At 43.6% G+C, this 24953-nt stretch overlaps 1 protein-coding gene across 1 annotated transcript in view; it reads right to left on the bottom strand.

The window, feature by feature from the left end:
• Positions 1-1046: 1046 nt before the first annotated feature.
• The window catches only part of PPP2R5B (protein phosphatase 2 regulatory subunit B'beta), a 134437-nt gene continuing 110530 nt past the window's right edge, over positions 1047-24953 (bottom strand). Inside the window, exons 9-13 of the mRNA XM_033955630.1 lie at positions 16256-16306; positions 9730-9849; positions 6476-6603; positions 5739-5840; positions 1047-2834 (exon numbers count right to left, since the gene is read on the bottom strand). Of these exons, the coding sequence (XP_033811521.1) occupies positions 2687-2834; positions 5739-5840; positions 6476-6603; positions 9730-9849; positions 16256-16306 (549 nt within the window). The 3' untranslated portion in view covers positions 1047-2686. The remainder of the gene's footprint in view (positions 2835-5738; positions 5841-6475; positions 6604-9729; positions 9850-16255; positions 16307-24953) is intronic.

Here is a 24953-nt window from a genome sequence, read left to right on the forward strand (position 1 = left end):
TTTAGTTTGTTATGTATGCACATGTACTCATTTCTGTGCACAAATGTTGCAGCCTCCTGGCACTGGCAACCATCCAAGACTGCTGTTTAACACACAAACCTCATTGTTACTACACTCTTCCTGGTATGCAAGCAAACTGAGGTGCACCTAAACCTAAAACACCCCTCTAGTTTCCAGGTGGAGAGAGAGGACACAGTGCCAGCAATGACTTTCCAGTATCGCCAGCAATTTCACACGGTCTGAATATTGGGAGTTTCTTTCCCTAAAGAGCTCACCCAGCGGTTTAAGAAATATTTTGTAGATGGGTGAAAGCATTAAATATGTAAAGGCTGATAGGGTCAAGGATATACTTCTTAAATTACATCCCAATTCTTGGAAAAGCTCAATCTGTCCTAGTGAGGAAGACTAGCCAGTATAAAAATAGTGCTGCCCAGCCTGTGCTGTCTTTTCCACATGCTCTAGTAGTTTTATAGGATTCTACAGTGCAACTTTGTTTCAGGTCCTACGGAGATGAGAATATCTAGGGCAGGGATGGGCAGCCACAGTCCTCAAGGACCACAACCCAGTCGGATTTTTCAAGATTTCCACGATGAACATGCACAAGATTGATCCACATGTACTGCTTCCATTGCAAACAAATACATCTCATGCATCTGTGGAAATTTTGAAACCTCGCCTGGGTTGAGGCCCTCAAGGACTGTAGTTGTCCATCTCTGCTTTAGAATGACAATGCTGTTCCTAACTTTAGGAAATATTTTGAAGCAGCTCAAATTATGTGCTGTTCTAAAGCGGCATCAGCATACAAGCACACGTTGGGTCCACATCGAACACAGGGTCATGAGACTCTGCCCACATTATGTGAAGGATGCGGGAAGAATAATGAAGTGGGTGAAACTTGCGAAATCCATTTGCACAGTTCTTGGCATCACAGGGAGTTAGACAAGAGCTGAAGCAGGAGACAGCTGTATTTGAGGGGCTCTGACTTTCTTCTTCTGCCTACTTCTTAGGCATATACCTGCAGTAGCCAACACAGTAATTAGTTACTGTCACTTCCAGTGAAAAGTGGTGGGTAGAACCAAAAACCACTTCAGAGGTAATGGGGGAAGGGGCTGGGGTTAGGGCCTACGGCAAAAGAGAGCAACCAGGACATGAATGACAAACATAGCAACACATTTCTGCAGGCAAAATAGTGTTTTACATACAGAAAACAGGCACTTGCCAGGACATGCCACAGCCAGACAATATGCAAGTGAACTTATACCCATATGTTTAACCAGCCTACACAGGTACCTAAATCTATGGGGAAAATTACATATACGATATTATTTGAATAAAAAGGCAAATGCTTTCAACTAATGCTTTAAGGCTCAAGGTTTTGTTAGAAGTGAATGTTTTTGAAGCAGGAGTTTTGCTGAAACGCAGCTGGCCAAACCACACTTTGGGGGGGATACAGCTGGGTTTTTTCCCAGCAGGAAACACTGAGGTTTTTAGTGGAAGTTTTTGCACTGTCCACATTGGAACAAAATCAAGCATACATTTCACTCACAGACTTTTACTTTGAAACCCGGCATGAATACAAAGTATAAGCAGTCACTTGCACCTAATTTTTTTTTTTCCTGGAAACTGCCCTCACTGTGGCCCCAGGAATATCTCTTCTCATTGAAGAGTTATGTGTGGATTTTTAGTCACATTGAGTGGGCACAATCTTCAGGCGGTTTACGAACAAAACATTTTTCAACCCTTTGCGAACTGTTCTTTAAGGCTTTAGTTTTGACCCAGTGTTTTTAGAATAGGGCGATATAACAGAGAACGTGCTCATTTACATTTCCTGGTACCACTTTTATGATGTCCTCCGCAATGTGACCAGTTTCCTTTTGAGTTCTCTTTCTCTCCATGGTCACAAACCATTTGAGCTCTTTTGTTCAATCGTACCTTGCTATCTCTCCTTAGATCCAAGTCCATTGACTTTGGATCCTGCATCTGTTTACCTTTGTTCCAGTGGAAAAGAATCAGATAGGTCAGGCACGGAGGAAGAGAAGGGGAGAAAATGCTGAAGGCTAAGGTATAGTCTGTAATATTAACTGTGTAATATTATATTATTTATTACATGTCTGGACTTCTACCAGACCTGACCACTTCTTCCATCTCCCCCTCAAAACAGCTTCCAAACTCCCAACACCTCCAACAACAACAAAAATATATATTTATACATATATATATATATATTCATTCAAGTATTCTAGTACATACATAATTCTCAAACACAACATGGTATCCCTCTTACCCCATCCACCCTCTGTTCACCCTCCAATAACTTCAGTGTTCTCTATCAGAACTCTCCCACCATTCCTCTCTGCTGATCCTGACTGTGCCAAAGTCGCAGGGCCCCCCCTAAGCAGTTCATCTTAAGTTGGGGGAGCATTTAAAAAAAACTTGAATGTTCACGGCGTGTCCAGAGTCAAAGGGTCTTTTCTCCCTGCTCAGCCCAAGCATGATGGCCTGTGAAAACAGTCCCAGAAGTCTCTTACCATCGAGGTAGAGGTGGGACAAGCACGAGTGTAAGGTGCCTCAGCTCCTCCAATACCATCTTTAGCTATCAGCCTCTAGCTGTGGCCTTATTTTCACTTCAGATGGGATAGAAGGGGATGAGAGTGGGGTGGGGATGCCAAGGGGTGTTCATTACCCCCTAACTTTTACTGCTGCCTTGAAGGTTGAGGCTATTCTGTATGTTAAGGCGATTCATCTCAGCTTCCTCCAGGCTCTGCATCCTCCTCAGCTGAAGTTCATCTAGCTTTCTCCACAGCTCCTGACGCTCTTTCTGCTTCTTCAGCTCCCTGTGAGAAGTGGGGAGGGGAGGGTGTGTTAAAGGCAGAGCACAAGATTAACACTACAATATATCATGCAAATGTGGGGAGGGGAGGCATAGATTGCAGCATTTACATTGGCAACATTTCCTCTTCCATGGGCTCAATCTCAGGACACACTGGGAGGTGTGTGTGTGGGGGAAACAGGACCATTTAGACCACATGTGTCAAACACAAGGCTTGTGGGCTGAATCTGGTCTGCCTGGCCGTTTTTTATGTGGCCTGCCATGACGGTGCGCCCGACACTACACTGTAGTGAAACCCTCTCCAGAAACCTCCTTGAGTCCCGACTCCCCAACCTACCAGCCACTGAAATTTAAAATCTTCAGACAGCCAACGGTGCAACAAAGCCAGCCTTCCACCGTCGGCCTGCCCTGGAAGTTCAACACCCTACACGACTCTCAGTCTGGTTTTCGGACAAGTCATAGCACCAAAACAATTTTAGCTTCCATGACTGATCATCTTTTCCATTTTTTTTTCCCTGGGAAAAAGCACATTGGTACTGCAGTTTGACCTGAGCAGTGCCTTTGACCTTGTTGATCATGACATTTTGCTTAGATGCCTTGATTCCACTGGCATTTCTGGACAGGTACTAAATTGGTTTACGGGTTTCCTAAAAAAAAAAAAAAACCAGATCTACCAGGTTTACAGTGAAGGAACTTTCTCCCAGGCTTGGTATAATCCCTGGGCTCCCCACTCTTCCCGTCACTTTTCAATGTCTATATGGCATCATTGGGAAATATGTTATCCAATTTAAAATTGAAATCATATATATATGCGCGGATGACATTACATGGGCGGGAGGGCGGGCCGACCTACATTTAAAATTGAAATCATATATATGCGCGGATGACATTACAAGGGCGGGAGGTGGGCCGACCTACATTTAGTCATACAGCAAGTACAACCAAATGTTTAGGCAGGTTACCTAGTCGGCACTTATACGTTTTGACTTAGACCAAATCAAAACAGATCTAAGGGCTCTAGCAACCTGCCTACTGCAACTATCGCAGCAGGAGAGATGGCTCATCTCTCCTGCCACGATAACAATCGCCCACTCCCCCAAACCTCAGCATTCGAGGTGAGGATCGCGGCAGGGGAAATGCCCTGCCGCAATCCTCACTCCGAAGTGCTGTGGCTCTGGGGGGTGGACGATCACCTGCCGCGATAGTTGCGGTAGGCAGGTTGCTAGGGCCGCTGAGCTGCTATGTCAGCTCAGCAGCCTATTTTTCGGCACTTAGACCTTTTTTGACTTAGTCTAAGTCAAAACATATAAGTGCCGACTAGGCAACCTGCCTAAACATTTGGTTATACCTGCTGTACGACTAAATGTAGGTCGGCCCACCTCCCGCCCTTTCCCCTCCTCTAAAAATGCCTCTTCTTGCTCTATGCAGGAGGCAGGAGGACAGGTCTAAGCTAGTTTTAGATATGTCTAAAACCAGCTTTGGTAATGGGTACTTGGACGATCAGGCTTTTTGATCGTCCAAGTACCCATTTAGGGCACTTTTTAGATGTTTTTTTGTTTTGATTATGAGCCCCATGGTGCCTACTTGTTCGCCTTTCCATCCTTGAAGGGCTGTATCTAAAAGAGATTCCTTGATAGAACACTATCATTCCAAGCAGGCAAATGAAATAAATGTTTAACCAACTTTATCTCAAACACACTTTCTTACCAAACTTTTAGACTTATCTCTTTGATAAATTTCTCTGACTCTACTTGTGTCGTGATGTACTTCTAAAACACTTCCAGAAAAAATTTGATTCATCTTACCATGCTAATGTAATTTTGAAAGTTTTTTTGTATTATTGCTGTCTATATACAGTCTCTTCCTATGTAAACCACTCTGAACTGTTTGTGATATTGCGGTATATAAAAATAAAGTTAATATTATTGCTATTATTAATTTTGTAGTTACCCATTATGTGTTGTTAATAAAAATATATTGTGTGTATATATGAAAATGAATGGAAAAAATTATATTACAATTAATACTATTATGGGGCGGGGTCTGGGGTGGACATTGGGTGGGGTCTGGGGCGAAGCTTTCGGGCCCCCCCTCACGAACAAAAAAGTGTTCTGTCGCCTATGCCTAGAATGAATATTTGAATAAAGTTGGGATTAAGTATGGTAACATCTATGAGGTGACAATAACCAGGTGGATTGCTGGACTGATGTCTCAGGGAGAGGAAGGATCTATATTTCTACTAAGTCTAAGGGGTCCTTTTATAAAGGCGCGGTAACGGTTTAATGCGCGGAATACCACCTACCGCCCTAGTACCTAAAGCCTCCATTGACGAGGTGCTAGGATTTTAGGCTGCCGCAGGGGTTAGCGTGTGATGAAATGTCTGACGCGCTAACCCCCCATAGCGCGCCTTGATAAAAGGAGCCCTAAGGACTTCTTTTACTAAGGTGCGGTAGCGTTTTCAGCGTACGCCCAAGATTAGTGTGCGCTAGCTGAAAAATTACCGCCTGCTTAAAAGGAGGCGGTAGCGGCTAGCGTGCGTGGCATTTCAGTGCGCGCTACGTGCGCTAAAACCGCTAGGGCGCTTTTGGAAAAGGAGCCCTAAGTATCTTAATAAAAAATTTAGCCCATGACTTAGCCTGTGTTTTAGATTTCGGCCTCTTCTGTGATTGAGTTTGACACCCCTGCTTTTGCACACAGGAGTAATTCTTCAAGGTCAGTCAGGCATTATGAACACGAGGAACACAGACAGCAAATGCATGCCCAATGCAATGCGACACCCTGGGATATCGGGTGGATTCACTCTGTCACTTCCTTCAGTGCTGCTCTGTGGACCCCTCTGAGAAGGTTCAGTGTATATTGTGGAAAAAAAATAAATAAAAAAATCAGCAGTTCTCCAGGGGATACCTACTGTTGTTTTTCTACTTTGTAAGATGCAGTGAGGTCATCAAACAACTTGCTGTTCATTTCCATAAAAGTTTTAAGCACATTGTAAATCAAGGAGACAATTGTTCTGTAGGAAAAATGGAGAGGGGACAGATAGTGAGTGGGAACAAAAGGGAGAGAGGAGGCAGAGGGAAAAGCAGAGAGAACAGTCAGACAGAGGAAAAGTATCAACTTTCTAAAATCAGTTTTTGCTTATGAATGCAGTGCACAGGGAACTGCATGTCACCTCTTCACTTGGAAAGGCTCTCAACACTTATGAAACAGCTACACAAGACGATGGTGCCTTTAAAATCCTACCTATGCAAAATCTTGGTCCCTGGCAGCTGCTTCTGAAGCTTAGCTGCAATCCTGGACCCTGAATCTGACCAGTAGGCATCACTGTTGTACTCTGCTCCTCACAGGGGCTGTGAATGACTGACCCGAGGAGTGGAAGACCTGTGCCCAGACCCCTCTGCCAAAAACAATACACTCAGCTAGCTTCCGAACCAAGGTCTTGTAACTTCACAGCAGTCCCAGAAAAGTGGGACCCATTTCCCCTGACCTTTACAATCCTTCCAGACCCTGGGGCAAGAACCAGAGCTGGGAATGGAGGTCCAGGTCTCCTACGCTCTTCAACCCCCTGTACAGCAGGAGCTTAAGCTAGGGATGAAAGCCCAGGCTTCCCAGTTCACAGCATAAAATTTCTCAACATGGGCTTCGTACTGATTCCAGTGTTCCTTGGAGACACAGTAGAGGGTGCTGAAGATGAGCGGCAGGATGGTGTTGCAGTTGTCCTCGATCAGGCTCAGGATGTACTCATTGTTCCAGAAGTAGAGTGCCCGCTCTGCCACCTGCAGATGGAAAGGAACAGCACCGTGATGAACACCTAGATGCTATATCTGAAGTGCCCAGAGTCTGTGGGGAGATTGGGGAAGGGCTCTGAGACCTTTAAACTAGAGAATGACACGGTGACAAAATTCATCACCGTTCCCATCCCCGCGGATAACCGCGGGAAATAATCCCATGTCATTTTCTGGTGTCTATTTCAACCTCGGTCCTTCTACACCAGCATTCTTCAAAGCAAAGCTTGCGGGTCAGTGGTTGTGGCCATTCATACTCTCATTCTTATGTGAGCCAAGGATTATGAAGCCATTGTGACATCACTGATGTGATTGGCTCTTAGGCACTAGTGGAATGAGGCATTATGACATCACAATATCTGCTCTGGATACAAGAGACTGTCATTTTGTAGTATCTGTTTCAACCTCAGTCCAGCATTCTTCAAAGCAAAGCTTGTGGGTCAGTGGTTGTGGCCATTCATACTCTGATTCTTCCCTCTCTCCTTAAAGAATGACATGAAGATGGTTTCCCGCGGTTATCCGTGGGGACGGGGACGGTGATGAATTTTGTCACCGTGTCATTCTTTACTTTAAACGAGTAAAATCCACTTCCACAGACAGAAAAAATTCTTCATTGCAATAATTAGTTACTCTGAAGAGTAATCTCGCATTACTAAGTTATCAACATGGCTACTGTTAAGGCGGGTCATTTTACTGTTAACCCCAAGTTATTAGAAATGGATCTCATATCATTAAATGCCAAAATAGCACAAGTTAGTGTTAAAATAATATGTCTTAACTGGGGCCTGCCCATGAATAGTAACTATGCCCCTAAGTTATTGTCAATTTATATTCTACTTACATTTAGCATATTTCTATTACATGAGTGTTTTCCTGTGCAGTTTTAGCATGTATATTTCTGATACTGTTATCATGTCATTGCTATTTCTAGGATTTCATTTGATACCTCCAAATGATATTTTTGATGTAGATACAATGTTGTCTATGTCAAGCTAACATATTGTATATCACCTCAGGGAAATTTCTTTATAAAGACGATTAATAAAATCCTACTAAAGTAATTAATCAGAGTTCCAATGGAGAAATCTTGTCTGTGATACCAAATTCAATGCTGCAGGAGAGCACAGAGTCTACCTAGAGGAAAGCAGCCAAGCTAGTGCAGTCTACACCAGGGGTGCCAAAGTTCCTCCTCGAGGGCCGAAATCCAGTCGGGTTTTCAGGATTTCCCCAATGAATATGCATGAGATCTATTTGCATGCACTGCTGTCATTGTATGCAAATAGATCTCATGCATATTCTTTGGGGAAATCCTGAAAACCCGACTAGATTGCGGCCCTGGAGGAGCGACTTTGACACCCCTGGTCCACACCAAAAGCCTTATGTTGCAGGCTTCGGATGCACAATACATCACTTACATTTGGAAGTACACTTCTCCCTCTGTATTTGCTATGGCAGGGGATTAACAGACCTGCAAATACAGAATAACTTTTTCATATGTTATTTGCTGTTTTCTATTAAAAACCATTGTGAATATGGTGAAACTGCGAATAACATGGTGGGAGACCTGGCCTGTTCCTGAAGGAGAGGCAAAACACGGTGAAGAAAGTGCTGGGAATTTCTCCATGCAAGCTAACGTATTTTTTTTTTGGGGGGGGGGGAGCCAGCAAGCGAAAACCTGTGAATAATCAAAACCGCAAATGCTGAAACTGCGAATACGGAGGGAGAAGTGTAGAGGTGAGAGACATTCAAATATTTCAGAGCTACACAAAATACACAACAGCAAACCTTTCAGTGAAAAGAAAATTCTAAAGGCTTCCTGATAGCAGGCTCAGAGAGGGAAGATGTCATAGCTCCTACTCTCTGGAATTCTTTGCCTTTTTATCTCCGTTCAGAAAAATCATTTGCGACCTTCAAGATACAATTAAAGGCATACTAATTCTCCTTCGCCTTCAGCTCTTTTAATTTACTTCCTGTTGATGGCAACCTTTTTCAAAAGTTGCATTTCTGGTTTATGAAATTAGTGTGGGCAGAACTATATTCTCTGTTTCCTCCTCTACCCTTTCCCTTTTATTGCAATCCGCCGATTCCCCCTTTCCTCATATTCTCAATTATATTTTACATTTTGTTCTACTTTTTTGTTTCCTACCCTATTTAATTTTTACTTTGATAGGCGTTTAATCAAATAACCAAATAAACTTGAAACTTGTTTATTTTAATTTTAAAATTTTTATTGTAAACCACTTAGATTTACCTTTGGCTTTATATCTGCGGTATATTAAATAAATTGAACTTGAACATGGAAGAGCTCCTGACAGGGTGGTGAAGGATGAAGACTAACAGAATTCAAGAAGGCCTGGGATAAACACAGAGCATCCTCAGTGGTGGGGGAGAGAAAGGTAAAGCCTGGGATAAACACAGAGCATCCTCAGTGGTGGGGGAGAGAAAGGTAAAGCCTGGGATAAACACAGAGCATCCTCAGTGGTGGGGGAGAGAAAGGTAAAGCCTGGGATAAACACAGAGCATCCTCAGTGGTGGGGGAGAGAAAGGTAAAGCCTGGGATAAACACAGAGCATCCTCAGTGATGGGGGAGAGAAAGGTAAAGCCTGGGATAAACACAGAGCATCCTCAGTGATGGGGGAGAGAAAGGTAAAGCCTGGGATAAGCACAGAGGATCCTCAGTAATTTATGTATTTATTTATTCAATTTTCTATACCGTTCTCCCAGGGGAGCTCAGAACGGTTTACATGAATTTATTCAAGTACTCAAACATTTTTCCCTGTCTGTCCTGGTGGGCTCACAATCTATCTAATGTACCTGGGGCAATGGGGAACCAAGTGACTTGTCCAGTGTCACAAGGAGCAGCGTGAATTTGAACCCACCTCAGGGTGCTGAGGCTGTAGCTTTAACCACTGCACCACAGAATGAGAGTTTAGTCTAAAGATCAGTTAAGGTCTACATTGTCACAGTACGGATGGCGAATGAGGTAGAGACTAGATACTCCGAGGATGTTTTATTTACCTTCCTATTCTATATTTCTCTGTAATCAACTGATATAAAAAGTTTTCTAATCATAGTTGCCATAGATCCCTCACCTTCCACCAGAGAAGGCAGACACACCTGGAAGTGAGGACTGGAGACACAGTTTGCGATTTGTTTGAAGAGAGGTTCCTGAATCTTCACAAACTGAGAGGGCTCAATGACATCCAGAATCTCTTCAATCTCTCCGAGGAACATCACCTGCAAGGAACAAGGGAAGATGAGAGGAATTAAGCATTCTGTATACAGCTCATGGCATACTTCAGAGCCCATAACATGCACATACAGGGGTGGGGGGACAAGAACGTCCCTAAAAAGATTAAGGGCAGGAAATGCTGGGCACCATCCCTTCACAGTCTTTCCCATGTTGTGTTCCTTGCTACTTCACCGAGTCAACTCAAAGATGTTATTCAGATCTGGCTTTGTCACACTGCATGCAGGGAAATGTAGTTCTTAGTTTGTTAGGAAAATAAAAACTACAGTTACACAAAGGCAATGGAGCAAAAATAATCATTACTGTATTTTCACTCATATTACATTTTTACAACATGCAGAAAATGCCAAGCAATGTGAAAAACAAACAAAAACAACCCCCCCATACCAGTGTTCCCTCTAAGCGGGCGGGTGTTGTGAGCAAACTTTTTTCACTGTGAGCTAAAAATATCGGGCGCCAGCAAGTTATGAGCCAAATAAATATGTTGCTTTCTACCACAGAACTTCCTTACGTTTGTATGGAATCTATCCCCTTTCAACTTTAGAGAGTGCCCTCTCGTTCTCCCTGCCTTAGCTACTAAGTCTATTCCCTTCAGTACCTTGAATGTTTCTATCATGTCCCCTCTCAATCTCCTCTGCTCAAGGGAGAAGAGGCCCAGTTTCTCTAATCTTTCGCTGTACGGCAACTCCTCCAGCCCCTTAACCATTTTAGTTGCTCTTCTCTGGATCCTTTCGAGTAGTACCGTGTCCTTCTTAAAGTACCAGTGCTGGACGCAGTACTCCAGGTGAGGGCGTACCATGGCCAGGTACAGCAGCATGATAACCTTCTCTGTCTCTTCAGTCCAGCATCTGCCCCTTCCATTCACTGTCTGTCTTTCCCTGCCATCTCTCCTCCTGCCCCCCCCCCCCACCCCCCAATTTGGTCTAGCATCCATCATCTTCCTTCTGTTCCCCTCATGGTCTGGCATCTCTATCCTTCCCTCCCCCCTGTGGTTTTTAGCATATCTCTCTTCTCATTTCCTCCACTCAGATCTGATCATTCTCTGCTCTCTCTTCCCTTTTCTTCTCTGGTCTTCCTTCTCTATTTTCTGCCTCCATCTAAATTAAATTCTTTCTTACTATTTAGTCCCGTTTCCCTCTTTTCACTGTGTCTACACACAGCTTGTCACCCCTTTCCCTCACCCCTCCATTATCTTACTATTTTCTTCCCCCTTTATTTATCTCCTCCTTCCATCCAGTATGTGTTCTTTCCCCACTTCCCTTCAGCATCTGCTCTCCCTTCTCAACTGACATCCATCTGCCTTCTGCTCTCTCTCCCTTCTTCTCACTTCCATCATCTGTCCCCTTCTCTCTCTCTCTCATCTCCTCCATTCCATCATCTGCCCCTTCTCTCTCTCTCTCTCTCTCCCCCCCCCCCCAACTTCCATCATCTGCCCCCCTTCCCCTCACCTTTGTGGGTCACTTTCTTTCCCCTGAGGGTGGCTCATGTCACAGGGGAAGCTTTGGCCGAGCAGAACCGCTTGATTGACAGTGGAACTTACTTGATTGATGTCGATGCTGGGGCCCGTTGCCGTTTGAAGGAAAAAAAAAAAGGTGGAAAAAAGGAACCTGTAAAGGCGAGAGGAAGGGAAACCTCCAGGACAGCTGCTTTTTGCCCTCCTTCAGCGGCCCAAGAGTTCAGACCAGCAGCGGCAGCTCTGTATGCTTTTAACTTCGGCACAGAGCTGCCCCTAATCACTAGTTTAGCGCGGTTTCATGAGGCAGCCTCGGGGCCTTTGATAGCCGGCCCGCTTCGATGATGCGATGTGGGCCGGCCTAGCAAAGGCCCCGAGGCTGCCTTATGAAACCGCGCTAAACTATTGATTAGGGGCAGCTCTGTGCCGAAGTTAAAAGCATACACAGCTGCCGCTGCTGGTCTGGAGGTGCGGAGACAAGGCAGGAGGCAAACGCGGTGGAAGGCAGGAGTCCCGGCGAAGGCAGGAGTCCCGGCACAGCGACTGCAACAGGAAGTTGCAAGTCAGCTGACGCCGGCCTTTCGTTGCGGCGGGGACCGAATCCTTCGCGGACCGGCAAGATTTTGTTTGCGGACCGGCGGTTGAAGAACTGTGCTCTACACTGTGTGCGCTGTGACGAGAAACTTGTGCGCTGCGAGGTAATATTTTGTGCGCCAGCACACCCCAGCGCAGCTTAGCGGGAACACTGCTTCATGCCCACAAATATACCGCATACATTATATGAGTGAAAATTTAGAAGCATTTAGACCTTTCCTCCCCCTTCCCCACTGTCCATTGCTCCTGGTTGTCCCCAAGGAAATTCTAATAGCCCTCTCTAATGTTGCAGATATCCCCGGTGATCTCAATTACACTACAGAGCAACTCCCCCAGACTGTGCCTTGATCCAGTGTGCTACACTGTGTACCACAGCACAGTGGTGTGCCACAAGAGATTCCAGAATTTTAGTTTATTTTTTTTAATGCCCTTCATAAGTATACACTAGAATAGATGGCATGCAAGTCGCTTAGGCAAGAGTCGGTCAATGTTCTGAGCATCTGTGTGCATAAGGATACAACCGCCCAAAGATTGTTTTTTGACATGATTGGTCCTTGAAAACTACGGGCAAATAATTTTATTTTTTATGCAGTAGTTATCCTAACTTGAGCAACAAAGCAATCAAGGCTTTGTTACCATTTGGATCTTCTTATTTTGGTGAACTTGGATTTTCAGCCTTGACAGAAATTAAATAAAAAAAAAAAAAGAGAGAGAGAAAGACTGCAGACGGTGGATGATGAAATGTGTGTTTGCTTGACAACTCGAGCCGCGTGGATGGGCAGACTAGATGGGCCTTTTGGCCTTATCTGCCATCATATTTCTATGTTTTGTGTTAATTTGCACTCAAAACCACATCGATTACAATTCAATTCTATCTACCTTAGTTTCACCATTGTTATAATTACACATACATAGCTTAAAGAACTTTAAATAAATAAATCTCAAATTTACTCCTTCCCCCCTTTACAAAGCCATACTAAGCAGCAGCGGAAACTGCCCCGAAGCCCATAGAGATGCAAAGGGCTTTGGGGCTGTTGCCGATCGGCAGCCACTAGCATGCCTTTGTAAAAAGGGGGGGGAGGGGAGGGGGGATTTTTTTTTTTTTTTGCTGTTTTCGCAATTTTATACTTTTAATTACAATGTGCCATGAAAAACATTTGCTCTGTTTAGTGTGCCGGAGCTAAAAAAGTTTGAGAGACACTGCTGTAGCTCAGTTGGCAACACTGCAGAGCTACATGCTGGATTGGGTTCAGCATTATGTCAGCATCCTGTGGACTCAAAGAACAATAGGTAGAACCTTATATTGACCTCTCAAGAAACATCTGCTGGCTTTAATTTAGATAAAAATTAATTAATACACTTCTCCCTTGGTATTCACGGGGGATAGGGGCAGAGCTGGACCGCGAATGGAGAAAAACCACAAAAATCTTCTCGTCCGGCTCTGACCCACCCCCCGCCTCCCTCCTGCTTTCTCCACGGCATCCCGGCCTTACCTGGTGGTCTAGCAGGCTTGATCTTCCTACGCTCCTGCCCCGTGCAGATCGCCAATAGGAAATGACTGCCGTGAGTTCCCGTAGTCTCTCGAGACTACGGCGGAAGCTCATGGCAGCCATTTCCTATTGGCAATCTACATGGGGCAGGAGCATAGGAAGATCGCTCCTGCCCCGAAAGCCTGCTAGACCACCAGGTAAGGCCAGGATGCCGGGAGGAAGGCGGGAGAGAGGCAGGAGCGTGATAAAATATAGATTTTCTTTCTCCCCCCCCCAAAAAAATTATGAATTTGTGAAACCGCGAGTATGGAAACCACGAATGGGGAGGGGGAAGTGTAATAATAAAGAAGAGACACCTCAGGATGGGCCGAAGTTAAGCACATATGCACTTTTTGAAAAATACTCAAAAATACTCATTTGAGGGGTGGGGCTTTTTGAGTCGCTCTGTTTTACCCCCTATTTTCCTCTCAAAACCTTTTGCTGAGCGTTTATTCACTATTTATTGTCACAGGAGACCGAATGATGTACGTGGCAGGATTTATTGAGGTTTTTAAAAATCTGGTGCTGGTCACCTATAAGTCTTCTGCCTGGGGCCATAAAGAGCAATATTAAAGTGCTTAACTTCGGCCCGACCTGAGGTGTCTCTTCTTTATTATTATTAATTAATTCTTATCTAAATTAAAGCCAGCAGATGTTTCTTGAGAGGTCAATATAAGGTTCTGTCTATTGTTCTTTTAGTTATACTACAAGTTGGGCAGCTTTTCCAGAGTTTTTCTTAGCATCCTGTTGAGCCACCACTGGCATAGTGAGGGTGAGAGGCACCAGGGGTGGTAGCGCCCCTACCCTGCCCTCTTCTCTGCCCCCCCAACCCCCATCTGCTCCTTCCCCGCCCCCTCCTGCCATGCAGGCATGCCCCTTCCCTTCCCTTGTGCCCCTTTAACCTTTTCTTATCGTGTGTTCCGGATGACGGGACATTCCAAAAATGACATAGACAGTGGATAAACAGTCTATATGGACTAATAAAGAGCCAGGAACACAAAATATTTGAATTTACAGACTTATGACTTATTTACATTATGTTTACAATAGCCGTAAATGATAACGGCGAATAGTACAAAACTTTGCTAAAATAATTACGATTGGAACCAGCGTAACGTAAAATTTATTACGATAGGAAAAGGTTAATGTTCCCGGTGCGAGCATCAACTCCAATCTGCTGCTGGCGCCAGCTCTTCCTCTGATGTCACTTCCTGGGTGTGGGTCACCAATGCTTGCGCGAGCAGCAGGTTGGTTGCTGCTCACGCCACAAATGTTAAAGAGGCACGAAGAAACGGAAGGGGCAATGCATGCATGCGGTAGTGGGGGGGAAGGGGGCAGAGAGGCCAGATGCCAGCGCCCCCACTATAATGACGCCTGGGGCGGACCGCTCCCCCCTTGTTACACTACTGGGAGCCACCATTTCCATCTGTCCCCAAAAATTCAGCAAAGTATCTGAGGTTTACATGGCCTTCCTGCAGTCCTCTGTAATCCACATTAGAGAATGACACGGGGAAAAAAATCTGTCCCTGTTACTGCCCCGTCCCCCAGTCCCCTTCACCACCCCGCAGCATCCACCCTTCCCTCTCGCCAACTCACTGCCCTTCAGCGGCCTGAGAATCTCCCTCCCTCCCCGTTACCTTCGCGGCACTTTATTAAGTTTCTTTACTAAAGCGCTGCAAAGGTAAGGGGGAGGGAGGGAGATAGATTTGGCCGTAGGGACAAGGCCATTCACCTTTCCAAGGGACGGGATGGCGGATGGCATTGTCCCCGTGCCCGCAGTGAACACTTTTTCCCCACCATTTCGGCGGGTTACCCGCGGGTAACTGCCACCGTGTCATTCTCTAATCCACATGTCCCGCTTTCTCTGATGCAAATTTCTATGTCCACCACTCAATGCCATCTGGGTTGTTGCTGGATCAGAGAAAACAACAAACTAATGAGGATTGCAATAGGGGGGAGGGAAGGGAGGCACAGGGGAGGGGGGCCCTTATGACTTGCAAAAACACACATAACATGTTTTTTATGTGCAAAAATATGGTACAGTATAATCCCGTTATACCGGACTTGCTTATAACGGAACCTTGCATATAGCAGACGAGGTCCACTGGTCCCGGCTGAGCGCCATTATAAACATACAGAAAATCATCGGATATAGCGGACTCGCATATAACGGGCTTTTGGATATACCAGACAACTATTTTGGTCCCCAGAGCCACTTTTAGCTGTAGTTTTCTTCAGCTATAACAGACATGCAGGCTCTGCCTACAAGGCACGTGGCATGCCGGTGATATAGTATCAAAATGCAGCCCAGAAAAAAAAATGACAAGAGTATTTTTCTTTCCAGTACAGTGTTTTGGTTTGCAATCATTTCGTGCCATACTAATATTTTGCTGAGTTTTGTTCTCGATGTTGCTGATATGTGCAGTGACTGTTGTTCATTGTTTTACGTTGTTTCAAGTTGCCCTAAATAAAGTTTAAAAAAAATGCAACTCTGGATATAACGGACTATTTTTCCAGGTCCCTTGAAGTCCGTTATAACGGGATTATACTGTACTCGTAGATCAGCATCCCCCACTGAATCACACTATGAATCTCAGCCAAACACATTTCAGCAAGAGTGAAATATACCAACTAATTGGATGCAGTACACAATTCAGGCAAACATCTGACCAGACAACACCCAAGCTACACAACCAATAAAGATGAAAAACAGCTTTAAATAAAACACCTGATTTAAATCTTTTAAGGGTACCTTTGTTGAACCTCTGCTTTATTAAAGTAAACAAACAACACAGTCGGATAAAATGGATTTGGTACCTCTTTCTGGGTGCATGTCTTGGGCCAGTACTTCAGCAGTCCTCGAATAACCTAGATCCCACAAAATAAAGTCACAAAACTGAAAAAGGTGAAAATGAATAATCCATTTTTTCCCCCAATTCCAAAACTGCACAGAAAGTTCCATCTGCTGCTCCTTGTGATCTCGGACAAGTCACTTAACCCTTCATTGCTTCAGGTATAAACTTAAGGGTTCCTTTTACAAAGCTTTAGTAGTCACTAACAAATGCTTACTGTGACAAAAAATGGCGTCCTGCTATAGTTTTGTGCTGTGCATGCACTACCCACGCTCTAAAAAATAAAATTTATTTTTTTTACACAATGGCGAACTACATTGTTGCAGGCTGACCAATTAGCGTGAGCCCTATCACCTACATAATCGTTTATCTTATTTATTTATTTTTATGAAATGTTATTGAATTATAAGTTGTACATATGAATATCACAATAATAATTACAGATATATAAGCAGAGTATATGCAGTACAAATTAGTAAACTATAATATTGTTAACAACTCTGCGAGAACAAGAACAAAAGAATTCAAATAAGAAGAACGAGGGAAAAAGACGAACTAAGATAAAGAAGAAGGAAAAAAGGGTAATCATTTAATTGTGTGGAAATAAAGTACAGTGCTCCCCTGCGAATTTGCGGTCCCGGTCATTCACGGTATTTTCTGACCACGAAGGGGAGGCAGGAGAGGGCAGCCAGAGCGCCGGCGAGTGAAGGAAATCACTCTTGGTATGCTCTGACCACCTCTTCCTGTACTAAAGTCAGGCCTCACCAATCAGGAGCTGCGTGTCAAAGCAGCTCCCGATTGGTGAGGCCTGACTTCAGTACAGGAAGAGGAGGCGGTCGGAGCATACAGCGAATGATTTCCTTCACTCGCCGGCGTTCCGGCTGCCCTCACCTGCCTAAAAACCATATTCGTGGTTTTTCAAAATTCACAGGGGTTCTTGGAACGGAACCCCCCGTGAATTTCGGGAGAGTACTGTATAATAGAACAAAAATATATATATATAAGCAAATATTCACAGAGGATGGGTGAGTGATGTAGAAATGAGATGAGTTAAATAATTTTCCAATGGAAACCAAGTCTTACTAACAGGCAGATGTACAAGTGAGACAGCAACACCTCATAAGTAAGGAGGCTGAAAGACTGCCAATTAGACACAATCAACTTTAAGGCAATAATAATGAGAATATTAAACAGTTTAAGATGATTTTATTTTTTTTTTAGTTCAAAATGCTTATTAAGATTTTGTAATACAAACAAAAAGAAATACAGAATAAAATATAATGAATACCATTATAAAGACATCCAAAGGATGATCATCTAAACAATATTTATCTAGAATATGTGGTAACGGCACAAGCAAATACTAAGATATATAAGGGAAAAAGGGGAATAAAGGAAGGTTAGAAAGTAAGAATGAGACGAGTAGTGTATAAACTGAAAAGCAGAAATTTGGAGTGGTCAAGTATGAGATTAAGAATGCATAAACTGGTCTAGAAATTTCCATGGCGATTTGTTGGTGGAAACATGAGAAGAGATTCTAGAAATTCTAGAAATACGAAGTTTTTCAGCAGCATGTTGTTTGTGTCTATTATAAAGACATAACGGAGTTCCACCAGAAAGAGTAATCCAAGAGAGAGGCTGATTTCCAATTTTTGAGAATATGCATGAGGGCAATTGCAAACATAGTATCAATCAGCTTAGAAGGGCAATCCAAGCTGGCAAAACTAGGGTGTTGAGATCGGAGTATGATCATGTCAAAAGTAAGATCATAATTGCACATTGTAATATGATTGTGTAAGAGTGGAATACCTGGTGTCAATGCTTTAAAAATTATAAAAGACATGAGAGAGATCACTATGGAAATCAAATATTTCTTTCGTAACTGTCCATATTTCAGACCAGTAGGTTTGTAAAAGAGGGCATTCAAAAAGCACATGTAATAATGTTCCAGGCTGTGAATTACAGTTCCAGCAAAAATAGACGATATCAACCCTGCTACATGTCATTTTCAAGGAGTCCATAATGTTTTATGGCAATGTCTCGCAAACTTTTTCGAGCTAGGGCACACTAAATCTAGTGTCCCCGGCTCGAGACACCCGGAAGTGCGCTGACGTCAGCGCATGCGCGAAGGCCCTTCAAACGGGCCTTGCGCCGAGAGGAGAAAAGGGCCAGCAGAGAGAAGGAGAGAACAGCCGGCGAGAAGAGAGAAGAGCTGGAGAAAAGGGCCGGCATAGAGAAGAGGTGTCGGGAGATTGCTTACAGGATGTGCCTCTCTTCGCGAGAGGCACATCCTGTAGACAGTCAGCTGGCGCCGGCATCTCTCCTCTTCCCCAGTGTACTGCGGCACACACTGGTGTGCCGCGGCACATAGTTTGCGATACACTGCTTTATGGTATAAAAAATATACATGAATTGTAGAAAGCTTGCAGAAGAAAGGGCTCCGAGTGTTTTGGGCCAGAAAAAAATTCTAGGAAATGGCCAGTCAGCTAACAATTTAATTCAGTTTCCCAGGATTTCGGAATTGAGATATGTGCAATTAAACTAGAAGGCGTATTAATTGATAGGACCCTGAAGCCGTTGGCGCAATGTGCGGCGGCCGCAAAGAAAGCGAATAGAATACTAGGCATGATAAAGAAGGGAATCACGAGTAGATTAGAGAAAGTAATACTACCGCTTTATAGAGCGATAGTCAGACCACACTTGGTCTCCATACCTAAAGAAGGATTTAAAAGTACTCGAGAGGGTGCAGAGACGAGCAACGAAGCTAATAAAGGGCATGGAGAACTTGGAATATGAGGAACGACTTAAGAGACTGGGATTGTTCTCCCTTGAGAAGAGGAGACTGCGAGGGGATATGATTGAGACTTTCAAAATACTGAAAGGAATTGACCAAATAGAGCAGGATAAAAAACTATTTACAATGTCCAATGTGACAAAGATAAGAGGACATGGACTAAAGCTAAGGGAGGACAGGTTCAGGACAGATATCAGGAAGTTCTGCTTCACACAACGAGTGGTGGAAACCTGGAATGCTCTCCCAGAAGAGGTAATAGCGGAATCCACAGTTCTAGGGTAAATTAGATGTAAACCTCCTTATGAGTGGCTTAAGGTGACATAGGTAAGGGTAAGCTACATGCGCATCCCTTATGAGAAGCTTAGAGTGATATGGGGACTAATACTATGCCAGGGTACACCTGGCAGGGCCTCCGCGTGTGCAGATCGCCGGACTTGATGGACCTAGGGTCTGTTCCGGAGATGGCACTTCTTATGTTCTTATGAGTTTATAGATAGAAGATGCTATGTGACGTTTTGCTATAAGCAAGAAGGCAGTAGAGAGTTAAAAAGGAGGTTCTGTGTTAATATTATTAAGTAAATCCGTTTTTTTAAAAACTACGCTGAAAAACTGAAGCCATTGGAAAAAATAAGATGATGGAAGAGTGTATAGTACTTAGCTTGCAGTTCAGCAAAAGTAAGAAAATTTACCCCGTCTTTTACGAACGCATAGCACGGGTTTTAGGAATCCTATGAGCGTCTGAGCACTTACCACTGCTGCTGACGCCAAAAGCCGTGCTATACGTTCGTAAAAGAGGGGGTTAGAGAAATCACAAACATCTCTCAAATACCATATACCCTTCTCCGCCCAAGAGCAGGCTGCTGGGCATGATGGACCACTGGTTGGACCCAGCAGCGGCAATTCTTATGCGAATCGTAAAATTATTCATTTTAATCTTGGGATTATGCCATAGCGGCATATAAGGAGAAGTATACATACGACATTCCAGAATTCTATCCAATTCCAGAGTACATAAAGACAAATTATGTATTAATAGATTTTGTTTGTGTATCTTGTGTGAGGGAGAAACCAGTATACAAAGAGGAGGAGAAGGTGAAATAAGCGAAAGTTCAAATTGCAACCAGAGTGGACAATAATTGGTTGATGGAGCTAACCATTGGCAAGATTGGTGAGCGATAAGCGTCTTATGATATATGAGAAAATCTGGAAAATAAACTCCAGCTTTTTCTTTGGAAGATTTGAGTTTTCTCATAGCAATTTTTTTTTTTTTTTTTGGGGGGGGGTTGTTTTTCCAAAGAAAAAGGGACAGGAGGTTTTCAACAGTTTTACCAAATATATATTGAAATAGAATTGGGATCATACTGAGAACAAAATATATCTTAGAGGCTATCGTCATCTATATTGTGGTTTATCATGTTTTAAACTTGATATACTGCCTTAGTTGCAGCACGAATCAAGATGGTTAAAAAACACTTTATAAAACAGAACACCATTAATAAAATAGGATAGAAACTAACATTCAAAACCTAATACTACATAAAAGGTAAGCTCTCCATTTTTTTCCTTTATTTTATAGCTAGGAAAATGCTCATTCAAAAAGATAAGTTTTCAAAAGTACCCGAAACTTAGTGGCAGTAAAAGTTCAAACACTAATCTGTTTTAATGTCACGTGCTGAAGGCAAAATTAGCGCATGGCCATTAGTACAAAAAACAACCACCCCCCACCCCAGTGGTAAAAATGGCCTTACTGCACAGGAAAGACATACCAAGGACACTTTTTATTACTGTTTGGTTATATTTAAATCTTTTTATTAAGCAGTAACAAGAGCAGGTACAACAATAGCATAAACCAGGTTTACAATATCAACCAACTACCGCGGAGGACTGGACTCTTATGTCCTCCGCGATCATGATCAACACCCTAACCCCTCAGAAAGAACCCCACCCACCCCCCTTCCCTCCCACCCCCACCAAGAGAAACACTACAACATACAAACTGGGGGAGACCAATGTCAAACAGGTAGACCCGATTACATTTGGAGTCTATTCAGGATACGGCTACGACTCGCAGGGGATAAAACGTTCAAGTATGGAGTCCAAGTGTTGACAAAGTCTCTGCTCTGGCGACGAGAAGAACAGGCCAAACGGGTTCTCAGCCCATAAGTTCATGAAGTCGATTCCTCCAAAGCCAAAAGGAGGGGGGTTCAGAAGACAGCCAACAACATAAGATACATTTCTTCCCCAAAATAAAACATTTACTAAGAAATAGTTTTTCCGAAGAAGTATACCCAGAGAGTAAGGAAAATTGGGCAAATAACATAGAAAACACCGATACAGGCACAGGAACCTGCACCAGATCCTGTAAGAAGGAAGCCAGCGCCTTCCAAAAACTACTGTTTGGTTAAAGGGTCCCTTAGATTATTATAAGCCCTCTAGGAACAGGGAGACACCTACTGTACCTCAGCTTCAACTACTACTAAAAAGGTGAGCTATATCCAAAATCTCTTCCCTTCTGATAATAATGCAAAGGAAGAAAGATGAAATCATGGTAATGCCATAATTCTTTAATCCTTTTCAATTTTGATCCTGTTCAAAATATAGAATTACGTACAACCTATGCCTGGAATAAATTACCTGAGTTTGTCAGCCAAGCCCCTTCCCTTGTTTAAAAGCAGACTGAAAACCCACCTTCAATCCATAATAATAATAATTTTATTTTTATATACCGCCCTACCACATAGTTCCAGGCGGTTCAATTTACTAAAATACATTAAAATCAATAAAATGTGCTAGCTATAAAATCAATGTACATTTACCTATCAATTCTAAAACATCAGTTTGTAAATTTGTCAGATAAATCAGTTTTTAGTAGTTTCCTAAAAGACATACGAGTGTGCCTGAAAAATAATAGTACTTAACCATATATTCATTTTACCTGCCTTAAAACCGAGCGATCTATCGAAAAGTCTATTTGCATGCACTGCTTTCAATACATATTTCATTGGGGAAACCCTGAAAACCCGAATGGATTGCGGTCCTCGAGGACCAACTTTGACACCTGTGGTTTAGATTGTAAGCTCTTTCGAGCAGGGACTGTCTTCTTTGTGACTCTGTACAGCGCTGCGTATGTCTGGTAGCGCTATAGAAATAATTAATAGTAGTAGTAGTAACTTTTAAGAATGGCACCAAAGTACAGGCTTAAATTTATTATTTGGATTCAGATCACAACTTTTGCAGCAGCAGCTCAAGATGAGTTACATTCACTAGGTATTTCCCTGGAGGGCGACAAATCTGAATTTGTACCCAAGGCAATGAAGGATTAAGTAACTCGCACCAGTTCACAATAAATGAACAGAATACCGGTATATACATGTGTACAAGCATATATAAAATTATGCACTATTCTATCAAAAGGCATCTGCAGTACTCCCCCGATATTCGCGGGGGTTCCATTCCAGGAACCCCCACGAATCTTGAAAAACCGCAAATACGGTTTTTCATGGGGGAGACTGAAGAGGGCAGCGGGAGAGCAGCCGGAGCACCACGAGTGCAGGAAATCACTCGCCGTATGCTCCGACCGCCTCTTCCTGCACTAAGTCAGGCCTGATCCAATCAGGAGCTGCTTTGACACGCAGCTCCTGATTAGATAAGGCCCGACTTAGTGCAGGAAGAGGCGGTCGGAGCATACCACGAGTGATTTCCTGCACTCGCGGCGCTCCGGCTGCTTTCTCCTGCCGCCCTCTACGGAAAATACTGCGAATGACCGGGACCGCCGAACGCGAATGACCGGGGGAACACTGTAAATGCAATGTGTATTTTGAAGAGGAAAATACACATAGGCAGAGTCTGGGCAGATTGTAGGCGGTGTGCACAGGACACATGCAAATTAGAGAATGCTATAATTTATGTGCATTTTTCAGAAGTTGAGGGCGAGAACCTTAAAGATACACACACATCTCTCGCCTCTTCAATCCGTTCACAGTTCTGCTGCACAACTTATATTCCGCCAGTGCCGCTATGCTCACATTACCCCTCTCCTCAAGTTATTCATCGGCTCCCTATCCACTTCCGCACATAGTTCAAACGCCTCTTATTGACTTACAAGTGCATTCACTCTGCAGTAACTCAGTATCTCATCTCTCTCCTTACATCCCTCCCCGAACACCATTCATCAGGTAAGTCTCTCTCATCTGTACCCTTCTCTTCGACTGCTAACCACAGATTCTCTGTCCCTTCTGTCTTGCTGCACCGTATGCCTGGAACAGACTGTCTAAGTCAGTGCGTCAAGATCTTTCTCTGGCAGCATTCAAATCTAGGCTAACAGCCCACTTTTAACTCCCACTCAGCTCTTACATGTTTAATGAACAGCAGTGCGTACGTCTAGCAGCGTTATAGATATGATAACTAGTAGTAAGAACCTGTTAAGCTAGTATTCTATAACTAGTCTTTAAGTCCGTTACATTAACGGGTGCTAGAATAGATGTGGCCGTTTTCTGTCTGTCTGTCTTTTTCTCTCTTTTCTCGGCTGTCCACCACCACCCCATGCCTGCTCCCCCTGTCCAGCATTAGCCCTTCTCCCTTCCATTTACCTCCCCCCTGTATAGCAGCACCTCTTCCCTGCTCCCCATGTCCAGCAGTAGTCCTCCCTTCCTGTTACTTCCCTCCCAGACTCCCCTCAGAGTTCCTGCTGCTGCCACCAGTGCTGCTGCTCCTCTTCCTCCAACACCCGTCGCCTCACGGCAATTTCTCGGTTGCACCCCCTCAGAGTTCCTGCTGCTGCCGCCAGTGCTGCTGCTTCTTCTCTGCCGCCACCCGTCGGCCCGCGCAGCCTCTCCTCTGCGCTCTGGAGGCCCCGGGCATTTCCTCCCAAGCTAATAGAACCCTAAGTACGCATGCGCACTCCTAGCTGCCATGGCCTGCGGATCACGGATCATGCAGGTAGGAGTGTGCATGCGTGCTTAGGGTTTTATTATTATTGATGGAAAATACACATCTACTTTTCTTATAAAACTGATGCCCTCTAAACACCTAAATATAACTATTTTATTGTATAGTTACCACAGTACACATGATCATTATATTTTGAAACAAGAACAATATTGGAAACAGGTGATCCGAGTAGTAGGTTTGTATCTAGTCAAGACAATAAAACATTTTACACATTTTACACTGCAGAACACAACCCTACTGCCCTTATTCCCACCCTTCCTGATATTATCATGCCTAGACTACTGCAATTTGGTGCTTCTGGGTATACCTGCAACAGCACTGAGTGCGCTGCAGGTAGCCCAGAATGCGACTGTTCGAACTCTGTTTCGATTAAGAAAGAGTGATCATGTGACAGAATGCTATACAGTGTTCCCCCGCAAATTCACGGACTTTTAGGTCAGTCATTCAAGACGGCTTTGACCCATTACGGTCCTTTTCACCGTTGTTTTAGCTTTCTCCTTAAAAGTTCTTACCTTAGGCTTTGGCCATTATATCCTTTAAGGTCCGACGGCCTGGTGGGTGGTTTTATTTTATTTCTCTTTAGTTTTTTACAGTTCATTAGCCATAATTTTAAGCCTTTAATTTTCAACTTATAAGTGACACATATGTTTAAACATTTAACCATTTGTTCACTTTTTTTGATATCCCTGTGGCTCCATCTACCATTTCAGGTGTAATATTTCTTCCTATAGCTCTTTTAGGTTATTAGGTTATTGGTTTTTATTTTTATTATTTTTATATTTTAAAATTTTGTTCTTGTTTTCCAGAGAATAATATTTATGCATATTTCTTCTCATAGAAACAGAGTATGACGGCAGAAAAGGGCCAACGGCCCAACTAGTCTGCCTACTCAAGAACCCTTCCTCCCTGGAGTATCTAT

The sequence above is a fragment of the Geotrypetes seraphini genome, chromosome 8, assembly GCF_902459505.1.
Source record: "Geotrypetes seraphini chromosome 8, aGeoSer1.1, whole genome shotgun sequence".
NCBI lineage: Eukaryota > Metazoa > Chordata > Amphibia > Gymnophiona > Dermophiidae > Geotrypetes > Geotrypetes seraphini.